This window comes from Equus caballus, chromosome 8, assembly GCF_041296265.1.
Source record: "Equus caballus isolate H_3958 breed thoroughbred chromosome 8, TB-T2T, whole genome shotgun sequence".
Taxonomy (NCBI): domain Eukaryota; kingdom Metazoa; phylum Chordata; class Mammalia; order Perissodactyla; family Equidae; genus Equus; species Equus caballus.
Window position 1 is genome coordinate 74,304,447 of NC_091691.1, and position 15,872 is coordinate 74,320,318.

A 15,872-nucleotide genomic window follows, 5' to 3' on the forward strand; every position below is an offset into this window, starting at 1 on the left:
TTTGGGGTGTGTGTCAGCCGTGCTCTCCTTCTCACAAGCCCTGCAAACTTATTTGTGACGTGGGAACCTCCTCCCTAGCCACAGCTGATTATTGGATTTGGATGGAACACTGGCTGAGAAAAGACCCTCTGTTAGGTAGGGGGTAGCAATCAAATTCTTTTTCTTGAAAATTTGTGCTGAGTGATATGTGGGCTAAAGGAGTTTGAAGATGAGTCATGTTAATGGCAGGACATTTTTGAGCGATGGGGACAGCTGTTGAGGTCTCAGATGCTGCACTGATGTCTGCCCTTTCTGCACCTTGTTGTTCAATGTTTCCTTGGCTTAATGATTTAGGTTATCCCGCTATTCTTCCAGTAAAATCCACTCCCTTCATTTTTAAAACTAATATGGGTTGGTTTCTTTCTTTAGTTGATCATTCATTCTACAAACACAAAAAAGCTAACAATCTCTTAATCCAGGAGACTTGACTGAGGCAGTCTTTCCCATGCATTGTTTCCTGTATCTATTGCAACACTATGAGAGGGTATTACTGTTCCCATTTTACAGATGAGGCAATAAGGCTTGAACAGGTCCAATACCTTTCCTAAAATCACAGAGCAGTAAGTGACAGAGCAAGATTGCAGTCCTGGCCTGTGTGACTCTGAACCGCTAGATGTGGCTGCAGGAATGGCAGCAGGAGGACTGCTGTGGAGATGAAGATAAGAAGACGGACAAACATTTTGATACCATTAGGTAAACCGGAAACGACACTGATGACAGCGGGGGGGGGGCAAAAACCAGATTTCATTCTGTTTCTGCACAAGATACAGTAAAAGCTCTTCATTCTTACATTTCAACAATTGTTGGCAGACAGATACTTATGCTAACACAGAATGTCTGTCTGATTAAAACTTTTTCTCTTCCCATTGACAGAGCTGACAGTTTTTAAAGAATGAGAGGATACATTTTTTTTTAGCAACATAAAAAATGGAGTTTTAACAATACATAGTCAGAGATGACATAGTTGACTGTCACAGGCTTGCAGTTAGGCAGGTATGTTTCTTGTCATTCTTGAAAACTCCCCCTCATTTTTGCATGCCTAGAGAAGCTGAAGGTGGTTTGACATAAGCAAGGTCGTGAATCTTGAATTCCAAGGTGTTTACTTGGGGAGGGGCTAGTGGAGAGAAAGGAATCGCGGCTAATGGATTAACATATGATTTGAAGAGGGTAATCAATAAAACATAAAGCTTATGATTAAAAAACACTCAGGGGGCCTCCTGGTGGCACAGTGGTTAAGTGCTCATGTTCTGCCTTGGGGCCAGGGTTCGCTGGTTCCGATCCCGGGTGCGGACATGGCACCACTTGGCAAGCCATGCTGTGGTAGGCGTCCCACATACAACGCAGAGCAAGATGGGCACGGATGTCAGCTCAGGGCCAGCCTTCCTCAGCAAAAAGAAGAGGATTGGCGGTAGATGTTAGCTCAGGGCTAATCTTCCTAAAAAAAAAAAAAAAAAAAAACACACTCAGAATTCACCCTATAAAACATCTTTGCTGTAAGAGAAAGAAGTAGTGGAGTAACTCATTTGCTCCAATTGAAGTTGGATTGTTTTCAATCTTTTAGAAAATAATATGCCTTGAGACACCAGTGGTAAATTTGAGCTCTGTTTCACCTACTTCAAATGACACAACTTGGAGGCATCATTAATGTGCACACCAGGCATAATTTTGTTACTTGGTAATTATGTAAACAATGTTTTGAAATTCAAGCATCAGAAATTTTAACGTGTTTTATAAAAGGAGGGAAAAATAAAATTTTCTTGGAAAAACGGGAGTTTTTCTTTTCTCTGTAGATATTAATAGTTTAAGTCAACAATAAATTGATACACTAAAAAATTTAGTTCTGGGAGCGCGGAAGCTGCGCGGCGCGTGGGAAAGGAAGATGGGCTGGGCCGCATTTTCTTCCCGCGGAGATGACATTTCGTGTGCCAATTAAAGTCCTAACACGACGCTGAGGGCCACATCGTGAATGTGACAAAAACTCCGGCGAGCTGTATCGTGAGACTAATGAGGCCAACAGGACCTGCCAGATTTCCAATATCCCGGTCCCCTATGGAGTCGTGGAGTGGCACAGCTGGAGTAGGTGAACATCCATGGCAGCGAGATCTGCTTTCTGATCTTGCCTGACGTGCTGAAGAACGCACCCATGATAAAAAGCATGAAAAAAAAAAAAAAAAGTGGCCCCGAGAAGAGGATGTGGAATGGGACAAGGAAACAACTTCCAGAAGCAGAGATAAATTTATCTGTTACACAGAACTTTGCCCTCCTTCTTTCTTTTAGATTATCTTGCTTAAGAACGGGGGAGTGCATGCTTATGTATACATCCTAGATTTTCTTTTGACATCTTTCTCTTTAGATCAGGAGAAATGTTAAACTAAATAAATATGGTGGGCTTTTCTTTCTTTTTGAGAAAAAAAGTAGTGCTAATCTAGAGGCAATTGGCATTTGGAAATGTCTGGAGACATTTTTGGTCGTCACAATTTTGGAGGTGCTACTGATACCTAGTGGATAGAGGTCAGGGATGCTGCTAAACATCCTACAATCCACAGGTCAGTCCCCCACAACAAAGAATTATTTAGCCAAAATGTCAATAGTGCCAAGTCTGAGAATCCCTGCTCTGGCCCAACAAATCTAGCTAGCAGAGAATTTCAGTGAAAAAAAATTGAATTCCTTTCTTAAAGGAAAAAACTCATGATTTTGCCTCTTCTTTCTCTTTCTAAAGTAGTGGCTTTGATTAAAACTAATTTTAAGACAGGGTGAGATGAGATTGGGGAGGGACACACATGTCAAGATGAGGGGTTCGGGTGCTCTGGGACACCACACAGCATTTTGTAAGTAGCAGTGTGATAAGACCTCTATTCTAGAAAACTAACTCTAGGGGTAATTCAGTGGTCAGGTGATCTCCAAAGAGCTCATCTGAGAGTCTCCCCTTTCAGTCCTCATGGTCCCTGCCCCATTATCCCTCAGCTAGAATACTTCCATAGCCTCCGCTCTGACGTCCTAGCTCCTGGCAGTTACCCTTTCAAAGTCACCTTAATTTCTGAAGAATATTTTCACTGGATATAGAATTCTGAGTTAACAATATTTTTGTTTTCTTTCAGCACTTTAAAGACATATTTCTAAAATCATCTGGACTCAGGTTGTTTCCACATCTTGGCTATTGTAAACAATGCTGCAACGAACATGGGGGTGCGGATGTTTCTTCAAGATGTTGATTTCATTTCCTTCAGATATATATCCGGAAGTGGAATTACTGGGTCATATGGTAGTTCTATTTTTAATTTTTTGAGGAACCTCCATACTGTTTTCCACAGTGGCCACCCCAATGTACATTCCCACCAACAGTGCACAAGAGTAGCCTTTGCTCCACCTCCTCCCCAGCATTTGTTACCTCTTATCTTCTTAATAATGGCCATTCTCCCAGGAGTGAAATGATATCTCGTTGTGGTTTTGATTTGTATTTCCCTGATGGTTAGTGATGTTGAGCACCTTTCCATGTACTTGTTGGTCATTTGTATGTCTTCTTTGGAAAAATGTCTATTCGAGTTCTCTGCCCATTTTTTATTTGGATTGTTTGGTTTTTCGCTATTGAGTTCCTTATATTTTTTGGATATTAACCCCTTATCAGAAAGATGATTTCAAATATTTTCTTCCATTCCCTAGTTTGCCTTTTCATTTTGTTGATCATTTCTTTTGTTGTCTAGAAGCTTTTTAGTTTGATGTATTTCTGCTTACTGATTTTTGCTTTTGTTGCTTGTGCTTTTGGTGTCATATCCAAAAAAATCATTGCCAAGACCAATGTTAAGGAGCTTTTGTCCTGTGTTTTATTCTAGGAGTTTTATGATTTCAGGTCTTACCTTTAAGTGCATTTCAAGTTAATTTCAAGTTAACTTTTTCGAGTAGTGTAAGACGAGTCCAATGTCATTCTTTTGCATGTGAATATTCAGTTTTCCCAGCACTATTTATTGAAGAGACTACCCTTTCTCCTTTGAGTACTCTTTCTCCCTTGTCAAATATTAGTTGACCAAAAATTTATTTCTTAATGTGGGTCTTGTTTAGAAAAGTGTGAAAGCCAGTGGTCATGTGAAGGAGATTCTTTAAAAAATATATATATTAAATTTGGAAAAAAAAGCAAAACAGAGTACAGCATGTTCTTTCAATGTCATACTAAAGCAATGTTTAAGAGGCCCAACCATTTCCTAGAAGGACTTTCTGGGATGATGCAAATGTTCTATATATGAGCTGGCCAATATATTAGCCACTAGCTACATGTGACAATCAAATACTTGAAATGTGCCTAGGGTGAGTGAGGGACTGAATTTTTAACTTTACTTAATTTTATTTAGTTAAAATTTAAATGTAAATGGCCAAAACTAGAGGAATCTATGGCCTTTAGAAAAGAAAATTTCAAAGATTATGGTTTTGCTGCCTTGTAGAACATTAACCAGTTTGTATCTAACCTAGCAATCTTATTCTAACATTGTTTTCTTAAAATGCCTATAAATACCCAATTCCTCAAAATTCTCTTTAAACCAGCTTTAGTGTTTTACTGGCTCCCTCAATGAGGTAGGTAAAATCTTTGAAACGTGTCCATTCATATCAAAGAAAATCATATTTTTAACTTTTTGAAAATCATGTCAACAAAACAATGAGATAAGTGCAGCGTGAAAGGTATGTAGGGGAATCAGGAACTGATTTTCTCTCCACCTAAGCTCTGCCTAGGGTAAGTGTGGAGACTGGAAAAACTCCATTGACTTGTCCTAGAAGGTAATTTCTGAGCTGAGTCTCAGTACCCGAAATAGGCTTTCATGAGGCAAATGAAATGAGAGTAATTTCCCAAGTAAAAGGAACTGCTCATGGTGGTTCACAAGCCTTGTAAGCAGTTCACGTGTGCTGGTGTGTGTGCGGGGGTGGGGGGGAGGGTTGCCTGAGTCAGGGTGGAAATGACAGGTGAAACTGGACAGGGAGGGTGGCAGCATGGTATAGTGGAAAGGAACACTGGCTTCAGTTAGGAGACGCGGGTTTGCATCCTAACTCTATCTTGTTGGATAACTTAGAAGTGGTTAATTCGGCTCCTTGAGGCTGGTTCCACAATTGTAAATTGGGAGTGTTAGCATGGGGTGTTCGTATTAAATTAGATAACCACATAAATCACATTGTACATTGTCTGGAGCTATACATGCTTAATAAATTACACCTATTATTACTAATGAGAGAATGGTCAACAATTTCAAGTGATGCTAAGTTTAGATAAAGATAAAGAGTGGAAAACAAGTTGTAATTGGATTTCCTAATTAGGAAGTTATTGGCGACTCCAGCAAGAACAGCTGCAAAGGAGAAGGGGCAGAATGTGTTGAGAAAAGGAAGTGAAGAAGAGGATAAGTCCTTTCAGAAAGCTTGAAGGGAATGGGAGAGAGGGGATTCAATTCAACAATTATAACATGAGAGCTTTTTTTTAGACTGAGGAGACTCAAATATTTTTGTATCCGGAGGGGAGGGAAAGAATGAAAAAGGCCAAAGATAATGAAGAGGGGATGGTTTAGAATAGGATTCACGGCAAGAGAGACAGAAGGGAAAGACATTGGGGACACAGAGTAGTTAATACACGAAGAAAATGGAGTGGAGGGAAATGTAAAGTCCCTTATTCCCACTTCTAATGAGAGTGGGTCTGATGTGGAGGAAGTTGCAGGAGAAGGGAAAGTTTCATGCACAGTTTGCATCCCAGAAAGTTTCTGACAGCCAAAGTCCACAGCAGATTCTTCCAGGCTAAATGGACCACGTACAAACAATTTCAAAATAAAGCAGGAAGGAACTTCCAAACCCATACCTTAACAGGGAGGAAGTGGGGGCCTGGAGAAGACGGGATGTCAAAGTATAGTCTTCGGAACATAAGCACTGGGTCACAAAGGCCTAAACAACTGCCGAAATCAAGGACAAATACTATGGTACATAAACTTGGGTTAACTTGCATTTTAGAGAGAGAATTAAGAAAACCAAAACAATTGCAAGCCCCACCTCAAGACCTGCCAATCATCCCCTCCCGGTCTCTTGATTGGTCAGTGCCATACAAATACTCTGGATTTAACGCTTATTTTAACATTGATTGGCATGATAAAGAATCTATCTCTGCCCAGTGATTGGCTGGCCTGTCTAGGCTCTGGCCAATCCTGAAAGGGGCGGGCTGGTTAAGCGTCAGATTTCCCTGAGCCACCTTCCTTGGATGTACTGGTCAGCCTAGTGACTGGCTCCTTTTCTCCCTTCTCTCCGGCCCTACACAGTGTCTGATGGAGCTTTCTTACCAGACTCTCAAATTCACCCATCAGGCGCGGGAAGCGGTAAGGAAAACATATACAAAAAGGAACTGTACGTACCAGGAACTCCTCTCCCCTTGTTGCCGCAGGCCAATGCGAGTGTCTCCGGTTGCTATGGCGACGGTCTGCTGGCCAAGTGGCGCAAGCGCAGTGAGTGCTCCTAAAGCCCCAGGGGCAAAGTCCGGGGGTTGGGCTTGAGGCTGTGATGGGGCTAGGATGGGTCCGCCTCAGAGGCGGGTTTGGGAGCGACTGTGGGTTTGATGAAACGGACGGCAGGGTCGGCTTGTAACTGAGGAAATGGAGTGTTGAGAAGGAGGTATTATTAGACAGGCTGTCTTGATGGGTTTGGGGAGTGGTCAAAATGAACATCTTTGAAAAGCACGACAGCTCTTACCCTGGAGTTGGGATACTGGGTTCTGGTCCTGATTCGCCACTACCAGGGCGGAGAGACCTTAGAAATGTAATTCCACTCGAGCTTCAGTTCCCACTTTTGAAAGCAAGGTAATTGGACTGTAATCCTTTTCGCACGAAGATTGCATGGACTTCACAATACATATAGTGGTTTCCTGCTGTCAGTATCATCTGCTAAGTGGCCAGCAATACTTTCCACAACAACGAACAGGAATGGAGGACATCCTGTATGCCAGGAACTGGGGAAATAAAAATAATGCTTGGAGGAGGATAAAGAAAGATTAAAAAAAAAATACTGATATCTGGGCCTCATCTCCAGAGATTTTGATTTACTGGTTTGGGATGGATCCTGTGCATCGATATTTTTAAAAACTCAGCAGGTGATTGCAATGTGTAGCCAAGGTTATGAAACACTGCTCTAGTGTCTCCTGCCTTTAAAGAAACTAATAATACAAAAAAGTAACCCTCTGTTTGGCCTCATATCCCCCTCTACCTACCCACCTCTCTCTTTTTCTCTACAACTTCTGGAAAGCGTTGGCTGTACTTGTTGCTACTTCTTCACTCTGGATTGTGCTTAAACCCATTCCAATCTGAACCTGAACTATTTTTATCAGAATCTTTAGAGTTGATTTTTAGTAAGGCATATCCCTGGACCTCACCAAGACTTACTGAATCAGAACACTCTGGGATGGGGTCTTGAACATTACATTGCAAGCACACACTCCAGGTTTGAAAACCACTACCCTAAACAGTCTCATACATTTTCATGACTTCCACTGCCAACTGCTCCCCCAAACTGACAATAGATAGGACTTCTGGGCTGAGCCACAAACCCATGTGGTGTCCTAGAACATGGTATTCAGAGAGGACAATGAATCAACTGATTACTTGACAAATCTAGTGGGGTATCTCAAGTATCTGCATCTTAATTTGTTCAATACCTATCTTTTAACCTTCCTCTCTGAAACCAGTACCTTCCCGTCTTCCTCCATCTGGGAATGTGAAACCACCATCCACTCAATTGCTCAAATCAGAATTCTGGGAGTCATTCTTAGCTCTTTCTTCTTCCTAGTCCTTCCGCCCGTCCTCTACATAAGAAAGACATCAGCAAATCTTATTGATTCTATTTCTATAATTGGTCTTTAATCATCCATATCTCCGCAGCCGCAATTATGATCCAACCCACCATAATCTCTTCCCTGAAAACTTCCATAGCCTTGTAACTATTCTCCCTGTTGTTTTTTGTCTCCCTCCAAGCCATTCTTCATCTAATGATCAGAGTGATCTTCTTAACAATATGTCACTCCAAGGCTGGGATCCTTTTTTTCCGTTTCCATTACACTTGGAATAAAACCCCCAAACCTTGACAATGACCTACAGAGCATTGCAATGATGTGACCCAACTTCCACATCCAGCCTCTTCCTTTCCACTCTCCGCTTTGCCTCCCACTGCTCCAGGCACATCTCTCTGGTCTGACTTGTCTCTGAACTCCATATAGTCTGTACTATACAAGTTAGTATTTAATTGTGATTAATGTGTATTATTATCTGTTTCCTGCATATACCATAGCCTCTCAAACAGAATTCATGTAAGTTGAAAGCAGAGGCCCAGTTTTATTTTTTGTTTTATTCCCTAAATTGCTCTGTGAGTGATATACTCATTGATGGCTTGATCTTTTGGAATCTAAGTGCAAGGAATTGTCCTAATTAGGGGTCTGGAGAAGGAAACAAGGCAGAGGTGGGTGTGGTGATCCAGAGAATGGATGTAAAGAGGACTGTGTGTCCACAAGGAATTTTGACCATCTACATCATCTACTGTATTAGGATTTCCAGAAGGCTTCCTTTTTAGTTGGTTGATTGTTATTGTTTCAAATTAATTATTTAGTTTTTCAAATTGACTTTTATTTTTAACACAGTAATATCAGTACATAGTTTAAATTTTTTCTTCTTTTTTGAGGAAGATTAGCCCTGAGCTAACATCTGCTGCCAATCCTCCTCTTTTTGCTGAAGAAGACTGGCCCTGAACTAACATCTGTGCCCATCTTCCTCTACTTTATATGTGGGATGCCTGCCACAGCATGGCTTGCCAAGTGGTGCCATGTCCGCACCTGGGATCTGAACTGCCGATCCCCAGGCCACCAAAGTGAACATGCACACTTAACTGCTGTGCCACAGGGCCGGCCCCTAGTTTAAAAATTTCAATGGTTCTACAAAATGAATAAAAAAAAATCTCCTGCTTCACCTCACTCTGTCCTCAAGTACTGCCCCCCAGGAGCAATCACTTTCATCTCTTTTAGCAGCTTCTTCAAAATAACAAGTTTATACTTTTGAATTTTGATTTTTCATTTTCAGAGGTAATCTACTCACTTTTATGGAAAATGAGCATTTGGCTTTCTTCTACCTATCTCACTCCTTCCCCTTCTTCTGGCATCAGCTCATACTTCCATTCTTTCATTCCCCCAAGATACTTCTATCGTAATATTTGGTTAAATAAATATTCAGCATTTATATAAATCTGACCATGTAAATATTATTCACAGCTGAGCCATATGGCAGACTATGGTTATATTTTATTTCTTATTTAACTTTTGGGACAGGACTCAGTCCTATCTTACTAATGCCTTCTTTCGCTTAGTTTTCTATATATTTGACACCACTTCCTTTCTAAACTTTCTGACAGGACTATAAAACTCCTCTCCATATGGTGAAGCGCACCAGGAAATTTCTCAGTTCCATTTTTTTTTTTTTTTTCTTAAAGACCTCCTTTCTGGACCTCTTTCTTCTTCCTGCTGTGTGGACTGTTTGCTCTCTGGGCTTGCTATGCAGCTGTCTTCCTGGGAAATCCCTTCTTCCCCTCTTCCGTGTGTCAGAAACCCTGTTTCCTTGATCCCATGTCTTTCTGGTTCTTGTCCTATATCCCCGTTTTAGTGAAACACATCAACTGATAGCTACCTGAAAAAAGGTACATGGGAGGTAAAGTTTTTGAAACAATGTATATATACAACTCTCTCTTCTCTCAACTTGTTGATAGTTTGGGATTAATATTCTAGGTTGGAATTGATTTCATCTCAGTTGAGAAGGCATTGCTCCATTATCTTTTAGCTTCCAATGTGACTGTGACAGGCTAATGCCATTTTTTCTCTTTTTCTCTGAAAGTTTTTTGCAAATTTTCTCTTTAACATCCCTGGGTTCTGAATTTTCATGAAGATATTGAGTGTTTTTCATTCAACTGCTGGTATACAGTTATGAGCCATTTAGATCAGGAAATTCATACCCTCAATTCTGTAAAATACTCTTGCATTATTTCTTTAGATAATTTTGTCTCTCTTTTTTTGTATTCTTTTCTTTTTTTTCTGGAAGTTCTATTCATTGGATTTTTGACTTCCAAATGGAGCCTCTAATTGTATTATTTTGTTTGCTATTTTACATAATTTAATCTTCTTATTTTCCTTATCCAGAGATCTCCTCAACTTTTTAACCCATTTTATTGAATTTTCAATTTCTACTGTCATATTTTTATTTCCAGGTACTTCTCATTGTCTCCACATTCCTTTTTTACAGCATCCTGTTCTTGCAAAATGCCATGGCTGCTTTCATCTCCCTAAGGTGGTTTTATTTTTGTCTGTTTGCTTTTAGGGTTTTTTTTTCTTCTTTTGCTCCTAGCATTATGTCTGTTTCCCCTCAAGTTCCCTTGGGCTCTGTCTTTCATGTAGGTGGTTTGCCTTAAAAGTCTGGTGAACCTTGGCTTGGGTGAGACGTCTGAAAGCTGATTAGAATTTGTGTGTTTTAGAAAAGACTGTCTAATAAAGAGGGGTTTCTCTGTAGAATGATCAGGTAGCCAGAAGCCTTTTCATTGGTGATCTCCAAATGTCAGTATCTGTATGTCTTTGCTCTGAGGTCTTCAATTTCTTCACCCTCCTACATGGAATGAAGGCCAAATAAGCCTGATCGCCACCATTTTGGAGTTGAACAGGGAAAGACAGTTGTGTGTGGGGTGGGGTGGGGGGAGTGCTTTTCCTTACTGTTCAATGTATGGATTATACTTAATTACTCTTTCCTTAATTATTTGAGTACTTAATTACTCTTTCCTTCAGCAAGCCCTTGTGTCCTAAAGTCCAAAGGTTCTCTGGTTGAGTTTCTTCTAAGAGTGAATGTCCAGCCTTCTGCCAGGGTTGGGGACGGATTGTCACCTGATTGGGGTGAGGGAGGGAATCTGTCATACTGTGTTTGGCCTGTTCCTCACTTTTTGCTTCTGCCCTTAGAAGTGCCTGGTGACTCCGGAAGTACCTGGTGCCCTCAGTTCCTGTAACTTTCTGGGGCTCAGTTATACATATCTGCTTCTTGTTGACTACTTTCTCTATGGGTGTTGTCAGTTTTCTTTGGTTTTGGTTGTCTTTGCTTTTGGCTTTCTTTGCTTTCCTAGGTCAGTTGGCATTTATCCATTTGCTTTCCACCTGTCAATTTTATTGTCATATCCGTCTATTGTCATCTCCTCTTCTAGAGTCTTTGTTTTTGATAGATCATAGCATTTTTATTCCTTTACCATCATTTTAATATGGTTTTGAGAGGGAGCAGAGATAAACGGTCTCAAGAACACTTTTTATTTTACTGATATTTATTGAGTGCCTACGGAGTACAAAGAATCATACTAGTTGCTTCTGAAGGGAGTGGTTTCAGAGAAGTGACTATAAAAAAACTAATATATGGTTCAAGTCTAAAAGATAACTTTATTTTTTTGTTGACTTCAAGTTATGCATTTGTCATCCATATGTTTATGTGTTCGAATTTAGTTTTAAATTTGGTTATTCCTTTGGCTATGATAGGAGCTGGTGGCTGAGCATAAGAATGGGAGTTAGACACTTTTGAATTCATGTCTTGGTTTTTATTCAATGCTGAGATAAATATGCATTTATTCATCAACTCATACTGTAAACACTTACTTACTGCCTACTCTGTGTACAACATAGTACTGGGGTTTTGAGATATCCATAAATGGGAGCGTTGACTGCTGATTATCCTTAGAAAATGCCTCTTCTCTTGGTTTTCATGATACTATTGTTTCCTAGTGTTCCGCTCTCCTTCTTGGCCTTCTCCATGAGCTTCCCTTTCTCTGCCCCTTAAATTCTTGTTCTTTAGGATCTGAATTTGATCTTCTTGAGAAGCCTGCTTCCCAAACTTGATAAAAAGTGCCCCTCCTTGATGTAGTAAGTAGATATCACCACACCACCTTTATCCCAGGAAATTATAATTGAATTTTTCCTTGTTAGTTCCTTCCTCCTACCCCAGTAGACTATAAGCTCCTTGAGGGCAAGGATTCTAACAAGTTTCTTTCTTGACTAGTAAACTGGTCATGCTTTTGTAGTGCGCCTCAGTCTTTAATGTATATACTAAACACCTGGGATGTTGTGAAAATTCAAATTCTGATCCAGTAGTTCTGGAATGGGGTGTGTGTCGTAAGCTCCCGTGAACTACTGATGCTGCTGGTGATCTTTGGATAGCAAAGATCTGGGAATGCAGAATTTTCTCCTATTCCATTTTAAATTTAGTGTTTAATTAAAATAAGACTACATCCAATCTGCAAACCTCTGCCACTTTTTGTTTTTCAATTTGAATGTAAGATCCTCTCAAATGTGCTAAGGGCAAAGAAGCTCTGAAGAGCAACTGCTTCAGTGTTTTTAATTTGACACAAGTGAAAACAAAGAAACAAGCAGTAATTGGTATCAGTGCACAAGCGTGGTTTTTGGAAAGCCATAATTGAGGCACATATTCATGTCTATACATCATCCTGAAATGATGTTACTTTTATTTATTCTCATATGTCATTATATGTACTTTTCAAAAGTTGTGACTTTGCCTATGTGAGAATTTCATATTAAAGAATATCTGCTATAAGTGTTAGCTAATTAATGAGTGGTTGACTAGGTTTTTAAATGAATGTTGTTAAATGCCTTAGCTTTTATTAATTGCATGGGCCCCTAAAATAACAGAGTAATTGAAAATTTAATTACATCAATGTTTTTCTTCAAGGAACTAAGGCTTATTAAACTTTAAATGTTCAAACATTTAAGCGTCTATTGAAATACCAATAGCTATAAACAATATGCAGTTCTAAATACTAATTAAACAAACTCTAAATCACCACAAAGCTAAGCTGAATTTTAAGTAACTCTTCTGTTTTAGGTGCTCTGGTCTGCTCTCACATAAGGAAGATTAACCACTTCACTGCTGACCACTGCTGTGGCCTTGTGGGCATCTTTTGAAATGCTGTGGCTGCTGTTGAACCACATTTTTCCCATACCTGGGCCAAGAGAGGGAGACTGATCAGACAACCTGGAACACTTTGCTATTGTCACATTGCTGCTCTTGGGCCCTCTTCTTTTTGTTTTTCTTAACCACTAACTGAGAATATGAGTCTATACAGATGTGAATTTGTATACTTGATCTTTTGCGTTAAAAACATCCTTTCTTTCTTTTGTAAAACTAACGTTTGTTAGGTTTTATTTTTAAATACAAAAAGTACATATCTCCCAGATAAATTTTGTACACATTAAAAAAATTGATATATGGGGCCGGCCCCTCACCAGGTGGTTAAGTTCGCATGCTCCACTTTGGCGGCCTGGGGTTTTGTTGGTTCAGATCCTGGGCACGGACATGGCATCACTCATCAAGCCATGCTGAGGCAGTATCCCACATAGCAGAGCCAGAAGGACCCACAACTAGAATATACAACTATATACTGGGGGGCTTTGGGGAGAAGAAGAAGAAGAAAAAAGAATGGGGGGAGATCTAGACCAAAAAAAAATTCAGGGAATGGGTATAAAAATAAGAAAAAAATTGATATAGACTTCTGCTTTCAAGTGTGATGGAATAACTAGTACGAGACTAACCTTTTAGTTGCTATATGCAACTAGAGAGCTGGACTAAATCTGTGAATAACCTGTTTGCAGACACTGGACAATGAGATCATGAGAGAAGACCCTCTGCCTCGAACCAGTAAGTGGTTCTGGCATGTGAGGGAGTATCTATGCAGAACACGGCAGTTTTGCTGAGATGAGACAGAGAGTAGAGTTTGGGAAGACTCAGGTGGTTAGAACTGGGAGAGAAGAGGACCAGAGAGGAGGCATCTATGCAAACAAATTGCTCCATAATTCTGAGTTTGGGGCTGAACACCAAGCTGTGCATACACAGAGTAAAAATGTATAAAGCTGAGGAAAGACCAATTCCCAGGGAACTAGAAACTTAACAACTACTGGTGCTCACATCACATTGAGAAACATTTGAGTCCCAGACAACCTGAATGGAGAAATCCTGTGGAACAGCAGAGCAGTTAGTAGACAGTTCAGGAGGGCTGTGCTTTGAGACTAAGTTAAATTGGCCCTAGGATAGAGGCCACTTTCAACACCTCTTTCCCAACAAAGCTTAGAACAAGCCCTGATAGGATCAGACTCACCTGCAAATATCCACCTGACCATCTGCCAAAATAAAACTCAACACGCTTAAAAGAAGACAATACAATCCAGACATTCACAAAGACTGACATCCAATAAAAAATTACCAGTTGTTGTAGTAGGAAACAGGAGAATGTGACAAAACCAGGATAAAAATCAGTCAACAGAAATAGATCCAGAAATAGAAGAGAAGAAACAATTAGCAGGCAAGGAATAAAAATAAAAATAGCTATTATAAATATGTTCAAGGATATAAGAAAAATATGATTGTAAAGAGGAGAAAAACAGAAGATGTAAGAAGAATACAATGGAATTTATAGAGTTGAAAAATACTGTATTTTCATTGGAAAAATTCACTGGATAGGCCTAACGAGTAGATTAGACACCACAGAAGAAAAGGTTAGTGAATTGAAGAAATCACACTAGAAACTATCTAAACTGAAGCACACAAAAAAAGTCTGAAGGAAAAAATGAACAAAGCTCAGTGACCTGAAGGACAATGTCAAATAGTCTAACATACGTACAATTCATGTCCCAGAGTGGAGGTGGGGAGGAGAAAAAATATGAAGAAATAATGGCCAAAATTTTTCCCATAGATCCAAGAAACTCAAAAACTTCCAAGCAGGATGCACGCTTGTTGGCTTTGACAAAGCAAGCTGCTGTGTAATGCACCACCCTCTGGAGAGAGCCAGGTGACAAGAAACTGAAGGAAGCTTCCAGCCAACAGCCAATAAGAATCTGAAGCCTGCAGTCCCACAATTCAAAAAGAACTGAATTCTGCCAACAACCAAAGGGGTAAAAAGAATGTTTTTGGGTGATAGAAACATTCTAAATCTTGATTGGAGTGTTGATTAGATGTGTGCATATGTTTGTCAAAACTCATGGAACTGGACACTTAAAATGGAGCTGGCCAAGTGGTTAAGTTCATGCGCTCTGCTTCAGCTGCCCAGGGTTTTGCCAGTTCAGATCCTAGGCATAGACCTAGCACAAGCCACACTGCAGCAGTGTCCCACAGAGCAAAGCCAGAAGGAACTACAACTAGAATATATAGCTGTGTACTGGGAGCCTTTGGGGAGAAGAAAGAAACAAAAAAAGAAGATTGGCAATGCTGTTAGCTCAGGTGCCAATCTTTAAAAAAAAAAAAAATAAATAAATAAATAAAATAAATAAAATAAAATGGGGGCCGGCCTCGTGGCTGAGTGGTTAAGTTCCCACTGTCTGCTTTGGTGGCCCAGAGTTTTGCTGGTTTGGATCCTGGGCGCGGACACGGCACCACTCATCAGGCCGTGCTGAGGTGGCGTCCCACATAGCACAGCCAGAGGCACCCACAATTAGAATATACAACTCGGTACTAGGGGGCTTTGGGGAAAGAAGAAGAAGAAAAAATAATAAAATAAAATAAAATAAAATGGATGTATTTATTTTATTTAAATGATACCTTAATAAATGACTTCAAAAATGGTATAAAAATTCAAGCAGTATTTAACAGAAAGGTGTACAATGAAAAGTAAATGCCTTCTTCCCTACTCTCTGTACCCTGCCCATCTCCAGTTTCTCACCCTGTGAGAAACTATCATCAGTATTTCTTGTATATCTATTTAGAAATATATTTACATGTCTTAACTGCATATATATTTATGTATATATTTTCTAACAGAAAAGATCA

At 39.9% G+C, this 15,872-nt stretch overlaps 1 protein-coding gene and 1 long non-coding RNA gene across 9 annotated transcripts in view; one reads left to right on the plus strand and one right to left on the minus strand.

The window, feature by feature from the left end:
* Positions 1–765: 765 nt before the first annotated feature.
* LOC111774744 (uncharacterized) lies at positions 766–6,515 on the minus strand. Its single transcript, XR_011421043.1, has 2 exons — positions 6,408–6,515; positions 766–1,474 (listed from the first exon to the last, which is right to left on the minus strand). It is a non-coding gene; the product is annotated as an uncharacterized lncRNA (long non-coding RNA).
* KATNAL2 (katanin catalytic subunit A1 like 2) overlaps positions 6,169–15,872 on the plus strand; it is a 78,955-nt gene continuing 69,251 nt past the window's right edge. For 2 of the 8 annotated variants that reach the window (XM_023647756.2, XM_070221033.1), the window contains exon 1: positions 6,213–6,371. In XM_023647756.2, the coding sequence (XP_023503524.1) occupies positions 6,321–6,371 (51 nt within the window). In that variant the 5' untranslated portion in view covers positions 6,213–6,320. Of the gene's footprint in view, positions 6,498–15,872 lie in introns of all 8 variants that reach the window. The other 6 variants (XM_005612882.4, XM_023647754.2, XM_070221032.1 and 3 more) reach the window with 5 other exon arrangements.